Raw genomic sequence first — 22,736 nt, forward strand, 5'->3', positions numbered from 1 at the left:
TGCCTCTGACCTGTCACTTGCTTCCCGTATGTCCCTCACCTCACCCAGCCCTGTTTCATATGCAGGAGGCACTGAGAAAAAGCCTGTGGGTTGGTTGAATGGTTAGATGAATGTGATCACTGGGAAAGAAATAATCAGAAAAGATTTATAGGGAAAGCAGAAAAAAATAGGCTCTTGAGAGAGCATGAGAAAGAATCTGAAAACTCAGATACAGAAAAGGACACTAAAGACTGAGCGTTGAGTCAAAGACACTAAGAGAAGTGCAGGGAGTCAAGTCAGGGCAGTTTTTGAGCTAGGGAGTGAAGCAATCAGTATTTCTGATTGCTTCATTTGAAAAATGTAAATCCATTTTTCAAAGTCTTTTTGTTAATTGCTAGTGTTTTGGCTCAACTCTGGTCAGACTTTAGAAGGGTGAGTCTGATGGTGGAATGTAAAGGAGCGGAGGCAGGGAGGAACAGAAGGCAAGGAAAGTATTTGGAAGGTTATTGCAGTAATCTAGATAAGAGATGGTGAGGCTCAAAAGACACTCATGCCATGGGGATAAAGAATAGGGGTGGACAAAAGGAACACAACTGTAGGATGCTGCAGCTGACTGATGGAGCGGGGAGGCGAGAAGTCTGGGATAATAACTGTGGGTTGGACTCCAAGGGTTGGAGCCTTGGTGACTGGGAGAGTAGAGATGCTATTTATGAAAAGAGCAAAGCCAGGTGGGTAGGAAGGACTGGGCAGGGAAGGAAGAGAAGCATCCCCCTTGGGCATGTTGAGTTTGAGTTACAAGACTTCCAGGCAGAGATGTCCATGGGCATCTGGGGGTCTAGGAAAATGGCTTCCTTTCTCATGTGCAGACCAACCCTCCTGTCCTGCGTCTGTCCGCACATGCTCTGCTTGCCTCCTGCTAAAATGGATGAACAGCCTATGCTCCTACCCAAAGCCAACTCCTCCACTTGTGCTCTGGAGCCCATCCCTCTCACCTTCTCAAGAACGTTGTTCCCGGGCCGGCCCCATGGCTTAGCGGTTAAGTGCGCGCGCTCCGCTACTGGTGGCCCAGGTTCGGATCCCAGGCATGCACCAACACACAGCTTGTCTGGCCATGCTGAGGCCCCGTTCCACATCCAGCAACTAGAAAGATGTGCAACTATGACATACAACTATTTACTGGGGCTTTGCAGGGGGGATGGGAAAGGAGCAATATTGGCAATAGATGTTAGCTCAGAGCCGGTCTTCCCCAGCAAAAAGAGGAGGATTAGTATGGATGTTAGCTCAGGGCTGATCTTCCTCACAAAAAAAAAACAAAAAAAACGTTGTTCCTGCTGTTTCCCCACTGACCCCTCATCTCAGAATTCTCCTTCTCTTCTAGATCATTTCCAACAGCACACAAACCTGTCTCCTGTCTTAAAAACCATACAAACTCTCCTTTGACTTCATGCTTCTCTCCAGATACTGCCTCATTTCTTTGACTCCCCGTAGAGCAAAACTCCTTGACAGAGTTGTCTAGACTCACTGTCTTTGCTTCCTCACCTCCCATTTTCTCCTTGACTTTAGCCAATCTGATTTTCATTCCCAGCCTCTCCACTGAAACCACTTTTTCCAGGATTTCTAACAAGCTTCATGTTGCTAAGACCAGTTGCCAACTCTCACTCAGGCACCACTGATCACTCCTCATCTTAGAAACCCTTTCTTCTCATGGGTTTCAGACACCACACACTTCTGGTTTCACCTACCTCACTGGCTGCTCCCTTTTCATTTTCCACGTTGATTCCCCCCCTAATTTTTGATCTCTCAACATCAGGTATCCCAGGGCTCAGTCCCCTATCCCTCTCCTCTATCTTCACACTCTCCTGGGTGACCTCATCCAGTGCCATAGCCTTAGATACCACCACATACTGGTGACTCCCAAGCTGCCCTCTCCAGCTCTGACCTCTATTTTGAGTTACGGGCTTCTCTATCCCAGAGGTCTTGAGCATTTTTGATCACACATACACACACACTTAAAGTAAAATATTTTTAAATTTATGAACGTTTACTTATTTAAAAATTATATACTTGTACTATTGGCTGATATATTATGTATATCATAAAAGACAGAAGAATGAGATACAGATTAAGTAAACAAAATTTTAAAATAACTGACTAGCATCTTAAGGTACCTTATTTACAATTTGGCAAGGTTTATTGTTAACAGTAGTGGTTGTAAATCCATTTTTCAAAGTCTTTTTGTTAATTGCTAGTGTTTTGGCTCAACTCTGGTCAGAACTGATTAAATCATTCCTGTTTCTATCTCATGATGTTGTTTGGCAAAGAACTAGAACTAGGAGTACAGCTGTGTCAGCTCTGTCTCTTCCTGTTGTTCCCCCATGCTCGCATCATTCCTTCTACCTTTAGTCCCGGTTTCTACAGGAAGTGTTCAAAGCTGCTTTCTATTTTGTGACAGTTAGTTTGGTGGAAACTAGATAATATAATCAGGAAATCTATTCAACCAGGCGCAATTAAACTGTAATTCTTTTCAACACATTAAAAAGAAGCAAATCAGTCAGTACATCCCCACCCCCAGAGTTGTGGAATGCCTGCTCTTCTCTTTTCTTGGAGACCTTGTGTCTTTACGTGCGTCTGTCATGTGTCTTCACATGTGTCTGACCTTGTGTCTTCACATGTGTCTGTCATGTGAAGACACATGACTCCTGGAGATGTGGACTGACTGAGGGGCCAATCTTATACCATACACTAAACCAGTGAAGTTTTCTTTAGTTCTTATTTTTTGTGTAAAAATTAATATATGTAGATGTGAAAGTGCTTTGCCCACACCCAGTGGATCATCCCCTGAGGTGTGGTATTCTACTTTGGAGACCATCAGGATAACCAATGCCTTCTCAATATCAACACTGGCATGGCCAACAAGCATCTCAAATTCAACGTGTCTAAACAAAACGTTTTATTCTCTTTCCTCCCTCCCAAATAAAGCCTGCTTCTCCCTCATCTCAGCAAATGGCACCTCTGTTTACCCAGTTGCTCAAATTGAAAACCTCAGAGTCTTCTTGACATCTCTCATTTTGTCAAGTTCCTCATCCAATCCATTAGCAAATCTGTCAGATCTGCCTTCAGATTATATCCTGAATCCAGCTTGTTTTCTCTTCCTGCATTATTATGACTCTGTTCTAGACCACTGTCATCTCCTGCCCAGTCTACTGTGATAGGCTCTCAGTTGTTCTCCTTACCCTTGCCTGCCTTCAGTCTGTTCTCCACACAGCAGCCTGAAGATCTTTTAGAAACATAAATCAGGTCATGTCACTCCCCCATTCAAAACCTCCAACACACTTTGAGTAGGATCTGATTTCCTTACCATGACCTCAGGAACCTACGGGATCTGGCCCTTGCTTACTTTTCAGATTTCATCTCCTGATACCCTGCCTGTTTCACTATGTCCCTGTTACACTGGCCTTTCTGCTATTAAGCAATACCGTTAACACCACGGCAGGGCTACTTCCCTCATTTCAGTCTGATCTCTGCTCAGAGAGGCCTTTCCTGGCTACTCTTCTAAAATAGCTTCCACACAATGCCCCCCCCACCACTCTTGGTCTTACCGTCTTACCCTGTTTTAATGTTCTTTATCACAGTTACCTCTAGTTAGCATTCTCCTTTATATTTATTTGTTTGCTCACTTATTGTCCATATTCTCCACTAGAATGAGAGCCCCTGCAGGACAGGGCCATGTCTGTCTTCTTCTCTGCTGTATCTCCAGGTCCTAGAACAGTGCTCAGCACATAATCAGTGCTAAGTATTTGGTTGAATAAATGAATACACGAATCTGCCCAGGACAACAGATGAAATCCCAAGGATAGTCACCAAGATTAAGAGAAAAGAAGGCAAAGGGCAAATGTGTAGGGAAATATTTAAATTGAGGGCAAAATTGGCACTCTAAAGGAAGTGAAATCTCAGCTGCAGTTAACTAGGCATAAGGAGGACATAGCCTACCTTGGGGAGCCCAGCTAGGAAGGCAGTGGGCTGGGCTCATCTCTCTGTCCCAACTGTGAGGATGTTTCAGACAACAAACCTGAGCACACAGCAAAAACCTGGACAGCCATGGCACATCGGCCGCTTAGCCCAAGGGGGTGCTGTCTCCTGTTATCCCAAAACACTCATTTAAAAGGAGTTCGAACCAGGATCCTGAGGCCATAGCACTGTCTAGAGCTCCATCTCCTCTGAGCTGTGACAAAGCAGGAGCTCCAGGGCACGCTGGGAACCCGCGCGGGCTGCTTGTGGCTCTCCTTCAGAAGTCAAGGCGTGAATCTTAAGAAAACAGTCAGATGCTGGAGAGTGACCTCTTTTATTAGGTCACCATCTTCGCCACAGAGAGACCATAGTGTTTGTCCATAGCCTGAAATACTCAAAGGCCGCTGTGTTGAAAAGAGGGTGAGCCTTCAGGTCTCTCTGTTGCCATTAATCCTGGTCCCCGCTGGTCTCTCCCTTTTGCATCAGAAAAGCTTTCTTGTATTTTTTTTTAAAGAGAGGGAGAAAACAGCTGTGTGGGATTTGAGAATGGGATTTTAATGGTCACTGAAGACACACAAAAGCTTTGCTGTGATCGTGAAGTGTTCTGGGGGCAATTGACTCCTTTGTCTGGGGCAGCAAAACAAGCTGGCTGCTCAAGAAGAAAAGAGAACCAACTGGAACGTGTGATTGAGGTCTCTTCAGGCCAGATCTTCGGCGCATTTGCAAAGAGCTGTTTTCAGGCGTCTCTTCATGACATTTCGGAATCGCTTTTTAGTGTTCGGCTCATTTTTACCTTGTGAAAGAAACAAATTAATTTAGAAGGTGCTAGGCATAAATTATTTCTGTAGGTCTTTCTCTCTGAAAGGAAAATGGAAACCGTGAATGACAATATGAGTTTGTTTATGTGATGTGGACCTTTCATTGTGAGAAGAAAGAACTGGTGCCCTCTTTTCCTCAGGGCAGCCCCGGGGGCATTTCTCAGCCCTTTGCTCTGTTGAGAAATTGCAACAGATGTGGGATATTGTGAGGCTTCTCAAAATGTAACCTTGAAAAGGCTTTGGGGGTTAAATAGTTCTGAGGAGGGGTGGGCACGCAGAGCAGCAGGAGCCCCTCCAGTTACTCTTTTCAGTGAGAACCAGGTCCATTCTTGTCCCCCCGTGGACACCCACCCATGGAGGGATCCGTTTTCTGCCAGAGGAACCATGATGGAGCAGACCATGCTGATCCGGCTCTAAGTTGTGATAATGGGGCAGTTGGAATCATTGCCATCATATGAGTAGTTTCCCTTTAGGCGAAGGAGTGTTATGAAAACAGCTGTTCCCCAAATGGAAATGGCCTGGGCTGTAGAGGGCTCCGGACAGCCTTGGTTTTATTTCCTGTCTGCCAGTCCTCATGACAGCTGGCTTCTTAGAGCCATGAAGGGGTTATTACTGAACTGCTGTATGCACTGAGATAATCAGGTGGGACACAGAATAAAAAGTCATGAATTCCTGGTACATAATTCAGCCCAGTTTTTCACGGAAGATGAGCTGAAACCAGAGTAATTATGGAAGCCATTATCCAGTAGGGCTGCATTTAGAGAATAAGTCTGGAATTATAGGCTCTGTCTGCCACAGATCCATGCGTCGTACTCTTTATAATGTTGTTTGCCAAGAAAGCAAGAGTTTGGTCCACTTTTAATTTTTTTTAAAAAATCACAAAATTAAATAAAAAGGATACGTCGGTATTGTAAGAAAATACAAACAATATAAAAAAGTATTAAGATTCAGACTTTAGAGTAGACTTTATTGATTGTACTTGAAATAATATTTGAAATGTAGCATATTTTGGCTTACTATGATTTTAAAAAGCCTCATTTCTTTTTTTTTTAGATTATGGAGTGAATAATGAAAAGATATTTTTATTACTGATTCTCTATAGAACTTTGTCTTGTCTAACCCTAAAAGTATATATGCAGATTGCATTTGTAGGATAGGATGAAAACAGGTATACCCCCTTACAGACATTCAAGAGATATAATAGCTAATTTTGTCATGTGATATTTTGTTTTCTATTTCTCGGCACCTTAAGTATAAAAGAGAACGTGTTTATTCCAGTCAAACTCCCCTAATGCCCCATGGAGAATCCTTGGCAAAGTCTTGAGTTGTGATTCAGTCTGCTCTTTTGTTAAATGCCCTTTTTCCCCTTAAACTCAAAGCTCTTGATCTCACCGTAGGTGTATTTCACAAACTAGCTGTGGGTCCTTGGCCAAATTATTTAACGTCCCTAAGTCTCTGTTTCTGTAAAATGGAGCTAATAATAGCACCTCGCTCCTTAGGGTTGTTTTTAGGAATAACTGAGATAATGTATGTAAAGCTTTGGCATGGTGTCTGATAGATCTTAAGTACTCAACAAATGTTAGCCATTAGAAAGGCTATTTTGATGGTTGTGATGATGATGTTTGAATATTATACCAGGGAACCCAATTCAGTATATTTACTTTATATTCATATCCTAAAATAAGAAATAAATCAACATTTAGCTAACGACACCAGAAATATAATCAGAAGCATAGTTTATTAATTTCCTTGTAGTTTATTCTTTCAGGAGACATTTACCAGGGTTTACTCTTTGTAACGTATTAATTTTGTTACTAATATGAAGCATGCTATTTTAGAGAGTTTATCTGTAAGACCCTTGAGATCACCTTCCCCACAGCCACCTGAAAGTGAGCTTTTCAAAACACATCTTCTGGTCATATTCCTCTCCTTTCAATGGTTCCTTTACCTGCAGAATAAAATCCAAATGCCTGGCATTCAAGAACTTTTTCAATCTATCCCCAACCTTCCTTTCTTCCCTCGCTTCCCATATGTCATGCATGAATCTTTACAACCTGCCCCCTTTCCTACCTGGGGAGATCCTACTCATCCTTCAAGGCCCAACACAAATGTGGCCTCCTCTAGGAAGCCTTCAGGGATGCCACTGGCCAGAATTAACAGCACCCTCCTCTCTCTTCTTTCAGTACTAGGCCTATGTTCAATGAAGGATTTTCACCTTTATAATTCTTCTGACAGCCCTGGGAAGTAGGAGAGTTATCGAGTGCTTGTACTAAAAAATAATAAGGACCACTGTGATCCCTGCCCCAAAGGAGCTCATGGTCTAGGGAGAGAGGACCTGTAAACACCTCTAGCAGTGGGCGACAGAGATCGTGGCAGAGGAGTGTGCACAGGGAACCCAGAGGTGGTGTGCATTCTGTATTCAGGGGGTGTGGATGGGGGAATGTGCGGTCAATGCCATCTGTTTACCTGCACTCACATCATCCTTCCTTGGCCTCTGTCCCCTCACTGACCAGATCATTTCCCCCTTTGGCTAGTCAGTTGCAGGGCTGGGACATATTATGATGGAGCACAAGAACGCTGCATTTTATGTCCAAATGGAACCTTCCAAAATGAGGAAGGACAAATCACATGCGAACCGTGCCCAAGACCAGAAAATCCTGGGGCCCTGAAGACCCCAGAAGCTTGGAATGTGTCTGACTGTGGAGGTAAGGATTCTGCTTGACCCTTCTTACTCCTCCAGTCTCCAATATTGTTGTTTAGACAGAAGGCATAAGCAGCATTTCAGTGTAGACAATGCACACTGCCCCATGGGCTTCCCATGAGCAGGCACCATATTGGGTTCATCTTTGGCTCTCCATTGCCTACCTCAGTGCCTGACACATGCTGGGCTGATGCTCTCTTGCACAAATAAATGAAGATCTGATAGAACACATTGGCGGAAAAGAAAAAGTGTAAATGTTGCAATTGCATGCTTTATACACTACAAATAAATATTCCCTGAGACCTGAGCAATCTCCCAGTGTGTAGGGACTATCTGAAAGTGTTAAAATGAGAAAGGAGTTCTGGTTATTTTTCCAGCTTTGGTCTCAATTTCATAATTTATTGATTTTTAAAAAGTATCCATCTGGTTGTTTTGTTAAAACTCTATGACGAGTTTTTAATTGTCTCTTATAAAATGTTAACACTGGAGCCAAGCTCACTTAGGTTCTGTGGGCTTCTTTCCTATCTATTTTATTAGGAAATGACTTTCCTTTTTATTAATGGAAAAAGGGCCAGCTGTATTGATACTCTGTGGGCTCAAATGGAAGGTATGATCTGACATGGTGATGTCCACAGCGGAGTGCACAGGACCCCCAGCGGACCCTGCCTCTCCTTCCAGTGACTCCCAGAGCCAGCTTTATTTCCTAGCTCAATGCCCCCAGACTCAACTGCAGGACTTTTTCTGGTTGAAAAATCAGATCCTCAGATTGACTGTGTGACTCCTCCCATATCTTTGCCTGTTTTGAAACCCCGGAACTAAATGCAAAGTCGATAAGGAGGCAATTTGGGGCATCTGTTCTCACTTGTATGTGACCTTATTAAGATATATTTATAGTAATAAGAATATTAGTAATAATAATAATAATTGCTGACATTTATTGACTACTTGCCTATACCAGGCTTCATGCTAAGTGTACTACAGGAATTATTCATATGGTGGTTTTGTCACTACAACAACTCTACGAGGTTAAAGTGACTCCTTCAAGGTCACACAGCCAAGGAGTGGAGGATTTGGAATCAGAACCCAGGTCTGACAGACTCCAGTCTCCTCCCTTAGGTGTGTGTTCGTTAAATGCTATTATATCTGTAACTTATGGGTGGAAAGAAGACCATAAAAATTAACAGAGGAGAGATGATTAGGAATACAAGAGACAACAGATTTTTATAGCATCTTGCTAATGACAAGCTAATTCCTAAGGAACATATGCTTTTAGAAATCCTTTTGTTTATGGCTGTTCTTCTTGTCATAAACTTAAAAAAAAAAATAAAGTAAGGTGCTTAAAGTAAATGCCACTGGTCCCTCTGTCAACGTGGGTTGGATTGGCTGGATTTAGTAGACTAATTGAGGCAGGCCAGGACACACCTCACTGTAAGGAGATGTGACTTAGTAAATATAATTGGTAAAACGGAGGAGATTCTTCCATGGCCTGAAGAGTCTTTATTTCACTAGGATGTAATCAGCTGGGTAAGGGTGTACTTCTCGGTTGAATTACTGAATTGGTTCCAGAGCAGACAACTCTTTCTCTGAAGGCTCCTGCATTGCAGGGTCTGCCTGGGCACCATGAGTCCTAATTCTGAAGCGTACCCAGGCCTGCCCCATACTTTGGAAGCAGGCGACACTTGGCTCCTGGGTTTCCCTCTTTGCACCATGCTGTGTAGCCCTATGTGTAAACATCAGGCGCTCACGTGCCATCTACTCAGAGTCAGCAGCAGGGCTGGACAGGACTTCTCTCACTGAAGTGGGAGCTGAGGTCAACACAGAGTGACAGGCATGACCAGAGTCTGATCTCATCTGCAGAGAAATGGGAAAAGGTCTGCCCAGGGGCCTTGCTCACCTAGGGTCATTGGTCCCCCCAGGTCTGTGCCAACCTGGTGAATATTCTGCAGATGGCTTTACACCCTGCCAGCCCTGTGTCCTGGGCACATTCCAGCCTGAAGCCGGCCGTACTTCCTGCTTCCCTTGTGGAGGAGGCCTCCCCACCAAACACCTGGGAGCCACTTCCTTTCAGGACTGTGAAACCAGAGGTAAGGACTTGGCAGCCTGCCTTTTTCCAGAACTGAATTTCCCTTTTGAGAACCATGGGAGTCTGGTAAAGGTCCAATTAAGCCCAGCCCAGAGGTGACATGTGTGGTGTCCCAGTGGCCAGGAGGTCAGGTCCCAGCTCCATCCACCCCTGCAGGATGTGCAGGGAGTACAGGAACTCCCCAGACATGTCTCCCCTGCAGCCACCTTGGCCACTTCAGACGGGCTGACTGGAGGGACGATCAGGAGAGATGAGCAGGTTTTGTACACAGGTTCCTCGGCTCCTTCCTTCCAGCCTTCCTCCATCTCAGGGCCCTTACCTAGAGCTCCCTGCTCCAGGACAGGTCCTATCCCTTCTCCAGAGCCCACCCCTGCTGCCTCTTAAAGGAGCCCAACTCCAAGCCCAGTGTCAGTTCTGCAGCCCCCAATACTCACAGACGTGCTCTGCATGAAGACTCGAGTTGTGGTCATTTATGCCTGACTCTGTGTGGACCATGATCTCTCTGAAGATACACCCGTGCTTTGTTCCCTTTGTATTTTTCTCTGTGTCATGAGTCACAAGTCCCACCGCAGCTGGCTATTTAGGGAATTAAGTGTTGATGAGCCCCAGATTAGTAGGAAAGCAGTGCTTCATTTGGCCATAAAAATTTATTTCACAAACTGTGAAACCTTTTATGTTGCATTTGATGAAAATACGGTCTTTTTTTTTTTTCATTCTTTCCACCCTCCCCTGCCTCCACAGTTCAGTGTTCCCCTGGACATTTCTACAACACCACCACTCACCGATGTATTCGTTGCCCAGCAGGAACATATCAGCCTGAATTTGGAAAAAATAGTTGTGTTTCTTGCCCAGGAAATACTATGACTGACTTTGATGGCTCCACAAACATAACCCAGTGTAAAAGTAGGTCTCTCTCTAAAGCTTTTCACCATATTGATTAAGAGGGCAAGCACCTGGGTCTACCTGGGGGCAGGGGTGGCAGGGGTCCCAGGTTCACTGCGACATTGTTAGCCCAGCTCCCAGCTCTGCAGATCGGCGCCGAAGAAGAGCAGGGCTTGACCCCTGGCTACTCATCTTTATTGATCCTGGCTGCTTCTCCAGGCACATCCACAGGCTGTACTTGTTGTAATTTCCTCCTGGGTGCAAAATTTCAGTTCAGTCCTGTTCAGCAAGCATTGTTTGAGGACCTGTTATATGCCAGGCCCTACAAGCAGAATGAGTCCCTGGCACTGCAGATTGCAGAGGAAGAAGCAATTCACTCTGTCTGGAGAGATGAGGAAAGGCTTCTGGAGGGCATGAGAAGGTTTTGATGGGGAAGGTGGAAGAGAGCCGGAGAAAGAGCTTTATGCCCAAGAAAGCAGCTAGGAGGAATCACAGACTCAGAAGAGTGACAGGCTTTTTGGGAAGACGCAGGCCATGACAGAGTGGTAACTGTGTTGTGCCTTCATAACTCATGGCATTTCCTCTTCCAGACAGAAGATGTGGAGGGGAGCTGGGCGATTTCACCGGATACATCGAATCCCCAAACTACCCAGGCAATTACCCAGCCAACACCGAGTGTACATGGACCATCAACCCACCCCCCAAGCGCCGCATCTTGATTGTGGTCCCTGAGATCTTCCTGCCCATAGAGGACGACTGTGGAGACTACCTGGTGATGCGGAAAACCTGTGCGTCTCACCCTCTGCTCCCCTCCCCTCCTAGGGCCAGCCGGGAAGCCTGACGGCATGCTCCCCAGCTTTAAATGTGAGAAGCAGGCCTAGAATGTCACTTCTGTATTAGAACAGAGACAGGACATGAGTTTATAGAGTTTGCCAAGAAACAAAATTTAGACAAAAACGACGTGTTGAAGCCTCTTGCTGAGCCCCAGAGGTAGTTCTCCTGCAGGTCAGCCTCCCCCTCTCTGCTCACTGGGGACCCTCTTTCACAAGGACACAGAGAGTCAGTGAAGCTCATGCAGGGCTGGCCCCAGACACTTGCCTCACCTGGCAGGCAACTCATGGCTTGAGGACTGACCAAGGCCAAGGGCATGGTCCAGCCAGGAGGCACCCTCCTCCCATCATGACGTATGACCCAGTGTCCATAAAGGGACGCTGCCATCAACACAGCATAAGGCAGTGTAGTGAGTGGGCTCTGCAGCCAGACTGCCTGGATTTGAATCCCAGCTCATCTTTTATTAGTTCTGTGATCTTCAGCATACATTCTGGATCTTTCTGTGCCTCAGTTTCCTCGTCTGTTAAAATGAGGATAATAGTTGCTAGTCCTAGGGTTATCATGACCCTGGGCAAGTTCTTAATCTCTCTATAAATGAGGTAACAACTGCATCCACTTCCTATGGTTTTTGGAGGGTTAAGTGAGATAAAGTCCATAAAGTGCTTAGCACGCTGTCTGGTCTTCGGAAGCATGCAGTAAATGGTGAGGATTACTGCTAGATTATAGCAGGTCAGCCCTGGAATGTGAGGGCCCTCTCCTCAGCTCCTGCGTTGAGTGCTGCGGCCCGGGCTGCTGCTGTTTGCAGAGCAGGGGGGCCTTTCAGTTACCCTTCCCTGGGGGCCCGCAACCACCAGCTGCATCTACTCTATTTCCAAGACTTGGGCCCTTATGAGGGCTCAGCCGGGCCTGAAGAGCTCTTAAGCATAACTTGTTTTATGGCATGAGTGTTTGAAAAGGTGAGCGTTCACTGTCTGCCTGCTCAGTGATGAGTTTTGAACCCCACCCGCCCCCTCAACTTCCCTTGGCAGCGTCATCCAATTCTGTGACAACATATGAAACCTGCCAGACCTACGAACGCCCCATCGCCTTCACCTCCAGATCAAAGAAGCTGTGGATTCAGTTTAAGTCCAATGAAGGGAACAGTGCCAGAGGGTTCCAGGTCCCATACGTGACGTATGATGGTAAGCATTGTGAAGCTCAGGCTGCAGTGTGTGGAAGGAGCTTCTCTGCTTTGAACGGAACCAACTTCTGGGCCATCTGGTGGATTGCTGACAAGCACACGTGCTCAGAAAGGCAGGGAGGATAGGAGAAAGGAAATTGCTGACTCATAAGTGCCAAATTTTAAACAGGCATTTGAGGACACATAATAAATGGTTCTAAAACATGAAAAGATGTTTTAGAAAGTAAATAAAAGTGAGCAGAGCTTGGTGGGTAAGAACATGGATGTTGGAGTCAGCTAGCCTGGGTATAATCTCTTCTGTGACTTTGTGTGTGTTACCATCTCTAAGCCTCATTTTCTTAATGTGTAAATGAGGATAATCATTAGACTTAATGTGAGATTCAATGGGATCATCTGTAGAGGACTTGGTGCAGTGCTCAGCACACAGTAAATGCTCAGTAAATATCAACTTATTATGATTGTGGCTTTTATTATATGAAATCCTAAGGAGGGGGAAAAAACCCAAGTTCTGGTTCTGTCTCTGCCACTAGTTCACTGTGCGATTTTGGGCAAATCAGATGACTTCTCTGGTTTCATTTTCTTTTCATTAAATGAAGGGGTGGTCCATCTGAGCCCTGGGGCCCTACCCAGCTCTGAGACTTGGTCAAGAAACATTTACTAGGAACACAAAATGACCTGGACCTTGTCCTGGAGGACCTCATAGTCTACTGGGCGAAAAGTCATCTGTTGATTCATGAACTTATCCATCCAACAAATACTTAATAAGCATCTACTGTGCCAGGAATTGGGCTAGGTGCTGGAGACAACATGGTTAGTGACAGAGGCACAAAAAATTATATATTGTCATAGATGCTGTAACAGGCCAGGTACAAGGCTCTGTGTCAGCATAGAAGAAGGGGCAGCAGTTAATTTTGCATGGGTTTTTAGAAAGAGTAGAGCAAAGTCTCAACAGATTTGGGTCTTGAGAGAACATATAAGTTTTCCTATAAATGAGAAGAGCATTTAGGAAGAGAGAACGACATAGACAAAAGGATGGAGGACCTGGCATGTTGGGGTGATCAACAGCCTGTTGGGCTGATGAACAGCCTGATTTGGCCAGTTGGCAGGGTGCATGGGGCTTAGGAGTGAGAGATGGGATTAGAAAGGGGTGGGGTTGGGCTGTGAAGAGCCTTGAGTGCCAAGCTCAGAAGGGTAGATCTAATCTTATAGGGAGCCGTTGAAGATTATTAGGCAGACAAGCACCAAAAGGAGATGTTTTGGAAAGACAACACTCTATGGATTTCCTAAAAACACTTCACACAGTTTATTTCTACCATGTGACACAAGCTAGAGTCATCATCCCTGTGCCTGAAACCATGTCAAACACCCAAGACAAGGGCTCTTAGTCTCAGACTCCTAGGTGGACACAAATGCCTCCCACGTGGCTCTGCTGAGAGAGACAGAGCACCTCACCTACCTGAAAGCAGCCGACTGACAACCTCCCCCATCTGAAATCAGGAAGGAACCAAAAAAGTCACTGAGACTCCAGAATAAATGTCACCAAAGCTCACATACTTTAGTCTCGCTGTTCTCAACTCTGCCTTAGTGACACACGAAAACGTCTGGGTATTTTTTTAATTCAAGAAAAGAGTTATAGCTTGAACCAGGGAAACTACACATAACCCTGGTTAGGCCCAAGAGTGTGTGTCTTGCACGGCAGAAAATAGTTGAAATCGGCTGCTTTGGCCAGGCAGAGGCCCCTTAGGTCTTCATTTAGTGCCTATTTAGTCATTTTTTTTCAATATATATCTCAGACAAGTTTGATATCTAGTTTCCAAGCCCAGAAGAATAGAAATCACATCTAGAAGGGGCAAGTGAAGCTACTACAGACTAGCTCACTGGCCACAGGAGAGCAGGGAGAACTGTAGTCGTGGCTGACATGTCCTGAGCATTACTGAGTACCAGGCACGTGTTAAGTGCTTTCAATGTGGCACATTCCTCACAATCACTCCGTGAAGGAGACACAGTTCTTCCCCAATTTTATAGATGAGGCCACTCAGGCTTAGAGATTTACATCACTGGCCCAAGGTCACAGCAGGACAAAGTTGCAGAGCTGGGTCTGGCTCAGGTCTGTGGGACTGCAGGGCCTGAGGTCTTACCTACAACACTTCACTGCTTTTCTCATGACAGTTGGAGCAAGTGAGGAGACACAGCAGTTCTTAAAAGCAGAGGAACTATTTTGTAAAGACAGCAGTCTGGAAGCATTTAGTGTAGTGGCAACAGCTCTCAAGTCCTCTCTTACACCAGAACACAGTGCAGCAACTGGCGTGCCTAGTGGTAAAATGTCCGTCATCCAAAGAAGCCAGTTCTCTGAGGTGGAGACTGCAGCAGAGGAATTCCAGATAAAAAACTTGTACCCCTACTCATATTTTATATCCACTAAAATAAAAGAATCAGAAGAAAGATACCACATGAATAGAGTACCAGTGATATTGTACATGTGTTAAATTAGTAATTATGGGTATTATGCTGTTAATTTCCATTTACCAGCCCTTGACTAGGAGAAACTTTTTCAAGAACTCCTCCCACACAGTTCTAGTGATGTTCCTATGATTTGTTTGTTTTTTTTTATAATTTTTATTTACTTATTTTTTTCCCCCAAAGCCCCAGTAGATAGTTGTATGTCATAGCTGCACATCCTTCTTAGTTGCTGTATGTGGGACGCGGCCTCAGCATGGCCAGAGAAGCGGTGCGTCGGTGCGCGCCCGGGATCGAACCCAGGCCGCCAGCAGCGGAGCACGCGCACCTAACTGCTAAGCCACGGGGCCGGCCCGTGATTTGTTTGGTTTTGTTGCACATGATATGCATACAAAGAGACATTTTTTTCTGCCTTGAATTTGAAAAAGATTATATTTTGCATATGCTTGATTTGAATTATGACTGTAAGAAATAGCCTAGACTTTGAAAGGCAGGGATTTGCATTTGGAGAAGGTTTACATGGTGTGCACTGCATTTAATGTGTATGTCAGGACCAAAAACTATTAATGAGAAAGCAAACATAGCTTTTTTCCCTCCCCAGTCAGCCAAATTCTCCCTGCCCCCAACCACATTCAAAAAAGAGGAGAGAAGAGCCTTGCTTGGTGGGTAAGAGGATTGATTGTTTTACATAATACAAGGACAGAGACAAAAAAAAAAAGGAGAAAAGAGGAGGAGAGAAAATCCAGGAGCCTGGATGAACTCACCAGGGAGTGAGTATAGACAGAGAAGAGAAGAGACCCAAGCAACGAGCCCTGGAATTTCCCACAGTAAGAGGTCAGGGAGAGGAAAAGCAAAGGATTCTCTGAGGCAACAACCAGTGGGGCAGGAGGGAAACCATGGAGTGTGGAAACTAAGTGAAGAAGTGGATCAAGAAGAGGTGACCACAGGCCGGCCCAGTGGCGTAGTTGTTAAGTTTGCACGCTCTAGTTTGGCAGCCCATGGTTCATGGGTTCGGATCCCGGGCATGGACCTACATACTGCTCATCAAGCCATGCTGTGGTGGCATCCCACATACAAAGTAGAGGAAGATTGACACAGATGTTAGCTCAGGGACAATCTTCTTCAAGCAAAACGAGGAAGACTGGCCACAGATGTTATTAGCTCAGGGCCAACCTTCTTCACAAAAAAAAAAAAAAAAAGAACAGGTGACCAGCCAGGTCAAATGCTACTGATGCATCAAGGGAGCTGAGGCTTGAGAGTTGACTTTGGGGATTTAGCAACATGAAGGTCACTGGTGACCTCAACAAGCAGTTTTGGAGGAGTGGTGGGGGCCAAAGCTGACCGGACTGGGTTTGGGAGAGAAAGAAAGGAGAAGAATTGGAGACAGTAAGTGTTGACAATTCTTTCAAGGAGTTTTGCTACAAAGGGGAGCTGAGACGTGGGATGGAAGCTGGAGCGAGACATGAGATCAAGAGGGATATTTTTTGGATCAGAGACATAACAGCATGTGTGCATGCTGGTGGGAAAGACCAGCAGAGAGAGAAAATTGTATCATGTAGGAAAGAAAGGGCAAAATTACTGGAACAATGCCCTTGATTGGCTGAGAGAAGATGGAGCTGGTGAGCAGAGTGGAGGGATGGGCCTTGGCTAGTGCGCAGAGGGTTCACCTGAGGGAGGAGGGAACAGGAGATGCAGATGCTGGTAGGTGAGAGGCTGTGGTAGGGGAGTCTGTGGAAGTTCTCTTCTGATTGCCTTCTTAGTATCAGAGTGGTCATTGTTCTGATTGCAGCGACAGAAGGGGTGTTTCTCAGAACCTTATAAAAAAATGGAAGAAAGAGTGAGTTTGGAAGTAGCTAAACCATACAAATGCAAAATATGTCCTTCATTCCAACAGAGGACTACCAGGAACTCATTGAAGACATAGTTCGAGACGGCAGGCTCTATGCATCTGAGAATCATCAGGAGATACTGAAGGTGAGTAGGTAGCTAAGCTGGACGTGGCAGCCACCCACAGAGCTCAAGCACCCTGAGAAAGGTTTTCCTCTCTCTCCAGATTGCTTCCTTTCAGACACCAAGCCTGCTCTGGGCTAAGGTCAGTTTTATATCTTCACCAGATTTATTTTTTAAAAAAAATTCAGGTCGCTGTTTTTAGAGTTGTAAAGTGAAGTTGTATTTTTTAATTGGAAACGTGGGGAGAAGCAGGGGGACACTTGTTTATCATAAATCTAAGCCAGCCACAAATAGTGTTTGCGTGTTCATTCTCCAAATAGTTGAAGATTCTTGGCTCCTTGTTTATCCTTCAGGCCTGAAGTTCACCAAATTTTAGATACTTATAAATAATTATCAATAAACACTTGCCATAACAGTAACCTTGTAGATAATCCCCAAATTCCAATGTTGCGTCTCATCTGGTTTAGAAAAAGAAAACAGTTTATTATTATTACTATTATTTTATTGAGGTCATAATGGTTTATAGCAGTATCAAATTTCAGGTGTACCTTATTATTTATCGATTAATGTATAGACTGCATTGTGCTCACCAGCAATAGTCTAATTTAAAAAAATTATTTTTATTGATGTCATAATAGTTTATAACATTGTGAGATTCCAATTGTACATTATTATTTGTCAGTCACCATATAAATGTGCCCCTTCACCCCTTGTGCCCACGCCCCAACTCCCTTCCCCCTGGTAACCACCAAACTGTTTTCTCTGTCCGTGTGTTAGTTTATATTCCACATATGAGAGAGGTCATCCAGTGTTTGTCTTTCTCTGTCTGGCTTATTTCACTTAACATAACACCCTCCAGGTCCATCCATGTTGTTGCAAATGGGACCAAGGATACCAATATCATTATTTTATTATCAAATAAATGATACCAATATCATATTATTTCACTTAACATAACACCTTCCAGGTTCATCCATGTTGTTGCAAATTAGGCTATGATACCAATAGTCTAATTTTTATCCGTCACCATATATATTGTACTCCTTTTACCCCTTTTGTCCACCCCCGAAAAGTTTTTTATATATTAAATTTTCCTTTATAAAAGTAATATATGCTTTTTGTAGATAATTAGGAAAAATAAAAACTGGAAAAAAGATAAAAATCAGAGGAAACAATTTTCACAGAGTGCTTTTCAGCTGATCACCCTATTGCCTAACAGTGGGTCATTAGAGTTCCATTGGCAAAATGTCATAATGTTTAAATATTTTGGCCCAGTAACAAAAATTCTGTTCTTTTCAGGATAAGAAACTGATCAAGGCTCTGTTTGATGTCCTGGCGCACCCCCAGAACTATTTCAAGTACACGGCCCAGGAGTCCCGGGAGATGTTTCCAAGATCTTTCATCCGATTGCTACGTTCCAAAGTGTCCAGGTTTTTGAGGCCTTACAAATGAGTCTGCCCACATGCCACTCAGTACACTGTTCAGCCTGTGGGCTGGTGGGATGCAGCCATCTGCTTCTGCTGCCAGCATAGTCGGATATCGCTGCCTCCAATAGCAGTGACTCGTTAGAGTTCAATTTTTATAGATAATACAGATATTTTGGTAAATTGAACTTGGTTTTTCTTTCCCAGCATTGTGGATGTGGACTGAGGATGGCTTTGAGTCGCACCTGCTTCCCATTGCTGTGGGCAGAAGTCTTGGATACATCAAGGGCTGGCTGAGCTGGACTTCAGTCAGCTCAGGTGAGACTCACCTGTCCTTCTTGGTCCTCACTCCTCCTCAAGGGGCTGTGGTGGAAAGGAGGACACAGAGGGGCTGCCTTGTCTGAAACTTCAGCCTCCTCTGGCCCAACCTTCCCTAAGGGAGCCCTCTGCACCTGGGTGCAGGCTCTGACCAGGCAGAATGGGAAAGGAGGAAGGGAGGGAGGGAGAGCCCTCCAGGTGGCATCCATCCACCTGAGACCAGGGAGGACTCCATTTCTCCACAACCTTCTCCAGCCTGTGTGACCTAAGTTTGATTCCAGGCGCTTGAGTTCTAAGCAGTGATCATTAAAAATACTTAGAGCAGAAATAATTAGAAACAAAAAGATAAAAACTAAGCACTTCCACAGACATAATAATGTAGGCCTATTGATGGCCTTCCCCGTTGCCAGCTTCCCCCTGTAGCAGGTGCACAGTGCTGATTAGCACCTCCAGCTGTGCCTTCAGACTCTGCTGGGCACTGCGTTAGGGACTTGAGGGTTCAGATCAGACATGATCTCCTTGGCGGATGAGGATATTCCACCGTCATTTAAAGGAGATTTCACAAAGCCTGAGTCGGTACCGCCAAGGGTCCTACTTCCACAGTGGGCTTCCCACCACGGGGCATCCAAGGTCCGGGTGGACGTGGTGTGGACCAGCCCATCATGTTCGCCTCTCTTCCCCACTCTCCAAGGTCAGAGACAGCCTCGGCTCCACAGACGTGAGCAGCACTGCTAACGCTGTCTCACTCTCTTGATGGTCACACCCCTGCCAGAAGCAGCTACACAAATCGGGCCTCTAAGGACTGCAGAATTCATCTCACTTTCAGTCAGCACAGTGGCGCCTTGCAATCACTTTCTCCCACAGGAATTTAAATTTTCAATATTATTGAATTTTTAAAAATTTAAATCCACAGGCAAAAATCTCATTACAGTAAATAAAAAAGAAGCCTATCAAACAAGCTGCCACTTCCCTAATGAATGGGCTGACTACACACAACCACGGCGTTTTGTTATTTCAGTAAAAAACTAACTAACTCTGTACACAGTCCATTCTCTCCACCAAAGTACTAAAAAAATGGTTAACAAATGTTACTCACTTTTCACCTCAGTGGTTTTGTTTTTTTAACCTATTAATAACATTGATTTTTTTTAAGCCCTAATCAAATTTTTCTTCTTTATTTGGATGGGTCCTAAATACCCATTTCCAAATTTCTCTTCAAAACTTGGAACATCTTCATTTTTTTAACATAATCATTAATACAAGCACTTGGAATTTGTAATACTGGGACTTGGCCTACATTTCTGCATCTAATCATAAGATGAAAATTCAGATGTAATATAACCTGAGTCAGTGACCCGACCGACGTGGAGGTGGGTGAGCTGAACTGCGCCATCCTGTCCAAGCACATTAGTGACTTTGTGCTCACGACTGTCTGATTCTGTATTGCTGATTTCACAAGAAAGCTAGGGATGGGAATACACAGGGGGTTGGAAGGAGGCCGCATAAACCTGGTCTCTGTGAAGCATCTTCCAGGAGCAGGTCCATGCACCAGAGCTGTGTTCCTGGTACAAGCACAAGCCACAGAGGCCCTCCTGAAGCTTCCTTTCTATACCCGTCAACCACCCTAGGAGATGCTATGGTCCTGTTGGAAGGCTGGCTGGCTGGGGCTACTGTTGCTACCTGCTAAATCAATAAATATTTATCGAACATCTGCTCTGTACCAGGCACTGTTCTAGGCCCTAGGGATGCACAGTGACAAGACAGACAAGGTCCCTGCCCTCATGCAGTTTACATTTTAGAGGGAGGAGACAGACAACGAACAAATAAATCATCATGAAAAGTATCAACTAGTAGTAAGTGCTATGCTGAGAATTGAAACAGGTTAATGTAACAGATCACTGCGTGGCTACTTTAGGTTGGGGGATGGTGGATGACTTCTCTGGGGGAAATTCTATTTCAACTGAAAACTAAATGGCAAGAAGAAACCAGCCTTGGGATAATCAAGGGGAAGAGCATTCGAGAGAAAGGAAAGCCAAGTGCAAAGGCTGTCGGCAGGAACAAGCATGTGTGTGGATCACAGTCTAGTGAGAAGGCAAATGGTGTGAGATGAGGCTGGGGCACTGGACAGGGGCCAGAGCACATCAGGCTTTGGAATCCAGAATGAGGGGTTGGGTTTAATTGTAAATATGTTGTGAAGCTTTTGGAGGGGGTTAAGCAGAGAAGTGGGATGTTTTTTAAAAAGATAGCTCTGGTTACTGTTTGAAGAATAGATTTTAGAAAGCAGGCATGGAGGCAGGGAGCAGTTAACAAACTATTGCAACCAGCCAAGCAGTCATCCAAGGGGAGATGAGGTTGTCTGGGAAGGTGGAGGTAGTAGAGAGGGGAGAACAGAAGGATTCCGGACATGTTTCAGGGGAGAGTCAACAGAACTTGCTGATGAAGGCTGGATGGAAAGGGAAGGGAAAGATAGCAACTGAAGATGACTTTTAGTTGCTTGAGCAGCTGGTGGATGGAGAGGACTGCAGGAGGAGCAGGTTTGGGACATGGTGACAGTTTTGAAATGTGTCTGCAAATTCTTTGATGCTCCCTCCATAGAAAGTTGGGGGTCTTTTTCCCCTCCCCTTGAATCTGGGCTCTGTGACTGCTTGACCAATATTATATGGCAGAAGTAATGTTCTGGGCCCAGGACTTCAGACACTGGCAATTTCTACTTCCTTTCCTTGGGAAACTCACACTGGGAACTCAGTCACCATGCCTTGAGGAAGCCACAGCAGCTTGTGGAGAGGCCGTGTGAAGAGGAACCAAGGCCCCTTGACCACAGCCCAGCTGAGCTCCAGGTGACAGCCAGCAAAACTTGCCGGCTAGGGCCAGCCCCGTGGCTTAGCAGTTAAGCGCATGTGCTCCGCTACTGGTGGCCCGGGTTCAGATCCAGGGCGCACACCGACACACCGTTTCTCCAGCCATGCTGAGGCCGTGTCCCACATACAGCAACTAGAAGGATGTGCAACTGTGACATACAACTATCTACTGGGGCTTTGGGGGGGAAAAAAAAAAACTTGCTGGCTATGCGAGTGAGCCATCCTGGGAATGGATTCTCCAGCTGATGCTTTCCGGAGCAGTCCCCTTTGAGGTGTACCCAAATTACAGACCTGTGAGCAAAATCAATGATTATTGTTGTTTTAAGTCACTAGGTTTTGGGTGATTTCTTTTTTTTTTTTTTTTTTTTTTAAGATTTTATTTATTGGGCCGGCCCTGTGGCTTAGTGGTTAAGTGCGCGCGCTGCGATGCTGGCGGCCCGGGTTCGGATCCCGGGTGCGCATCGAGGCACCACTTCTCCGTTCATCCTGAGGCCGAGTCCCACATACAGCAACTAGAAGGATGTGCAGCTACGACACACAGCTATCCACTGGGGCGTTGAGGGGAAAAAATAAAATAAAATCTTTAAAAAAAAAAAAAAGATTTTATTTATTCATTTTTTTTCCCCCCAAAGCCCCAGTAGATAGTTGTATGTCATAGGTTCACATCCTTCTAGTTGCTGTACGTGGGACTCGGCCTCGCGTTGGACGGAGAAGTGGTGCCTCGGGGCGCGCCCGGGATCCGAACCCGGGCCGCCAGCATCAGAGCGCGCGCACTTAACCGCTAAGCCACGGAGCCGGCCCTGGGTGATTTCTTATGCAGTAATAAGACACTGGAAAAGAAGAGCGACAGTTCAGTTTTGGCCATGCTAAGTAGGAGATGCCTATTAGACATCTGAATGGAGAGTTCAAATAGGTAATTGGTTCTATGAAGCCAGGAGGGGTCAGGGCTGGAATATGAATTTTAATGTCACAGAATAAAAACATGAGCCTGGTTGAGGTCTCTTCAGAAAAGTAGATAAAAGAAGACCGGGGAGCTCTGAATCCTGGGATTCCCTGTGTGGGCGCAGGGACCTGGACTTAGAGGAGCTGCTTATTAAGTACATGGGGAGCTTATTAAGTACATGGAGAGCTCTCTTCCCTCCAAGAGAGCTGGTTCTGGGGGAGAACTCTGAGTGGGAGTGGAATCTGTACAAGTCCTTCCTTCTAGCTGTGGATATTGTTCCTGAGCCATTTACTGAAGTGCTGCA

General features: G+C 45.2%; 1 protein-coding gene across 7 annotated transcripts in view; it reads left to right on the forward strand.

Annotated features, from left to right (window-relative positions):
• Positions 1-21,838, forward strand: part of SCUBE2 (signal peptide, CUB domain and EGF like domain containing 2) — a 64,756-nt gene extending 42,918 nt beyond the window's left edge. For 3 of the 7 annotated variants that reach the window (XM_087433244.1, XM_087433241.1, XM_087433245.1), the window contains 8 exons: positions 7,340-7,510; positions 9,423-9,590; positions 10,331-10,492; positions 11,062-11,259; positions 12,331-12,483; positions 16,834-16,913; positions 16,993-17,031; positions 18,189-18,514. In XM_087433244.1, the coding sequence (XP_087289370.1) occupies positions 7,340-7,510; positions 9,423-9,590; positions 10,331-10,492; positions 11,062-11,259; positions 12,331-12,483; positions 16,834-16,913; positions 16,993-17,031; positions 18,189-18,341 (1,124 nt within the window). In that variant the 3' untranslated portion in view covers positions 18,342-18,514. The other 4 variants (XM_087433246.1, XM_087433243.1, XM_087433247.1 and 1 more) reach the window with 2 other exon arrangements.
• Positions 21,839-22,736: the final 898 nt, after the last annotated feature.

Source organism: Ceratotherium simum, chromosome 7, assembly GCF_057802395.1.
Source record: "Ceratotherium simum simum isolate JZ-2026a chromosome 7, ASM5780239v1, whole genome shotgun sequence".
Lineage (NCBI taxonomy): Eukaryota > Metazoa > Chordata > Mammalia > Perissodactyla > Rhinocerotidae > Ceratotherium > Ceratotherium simum.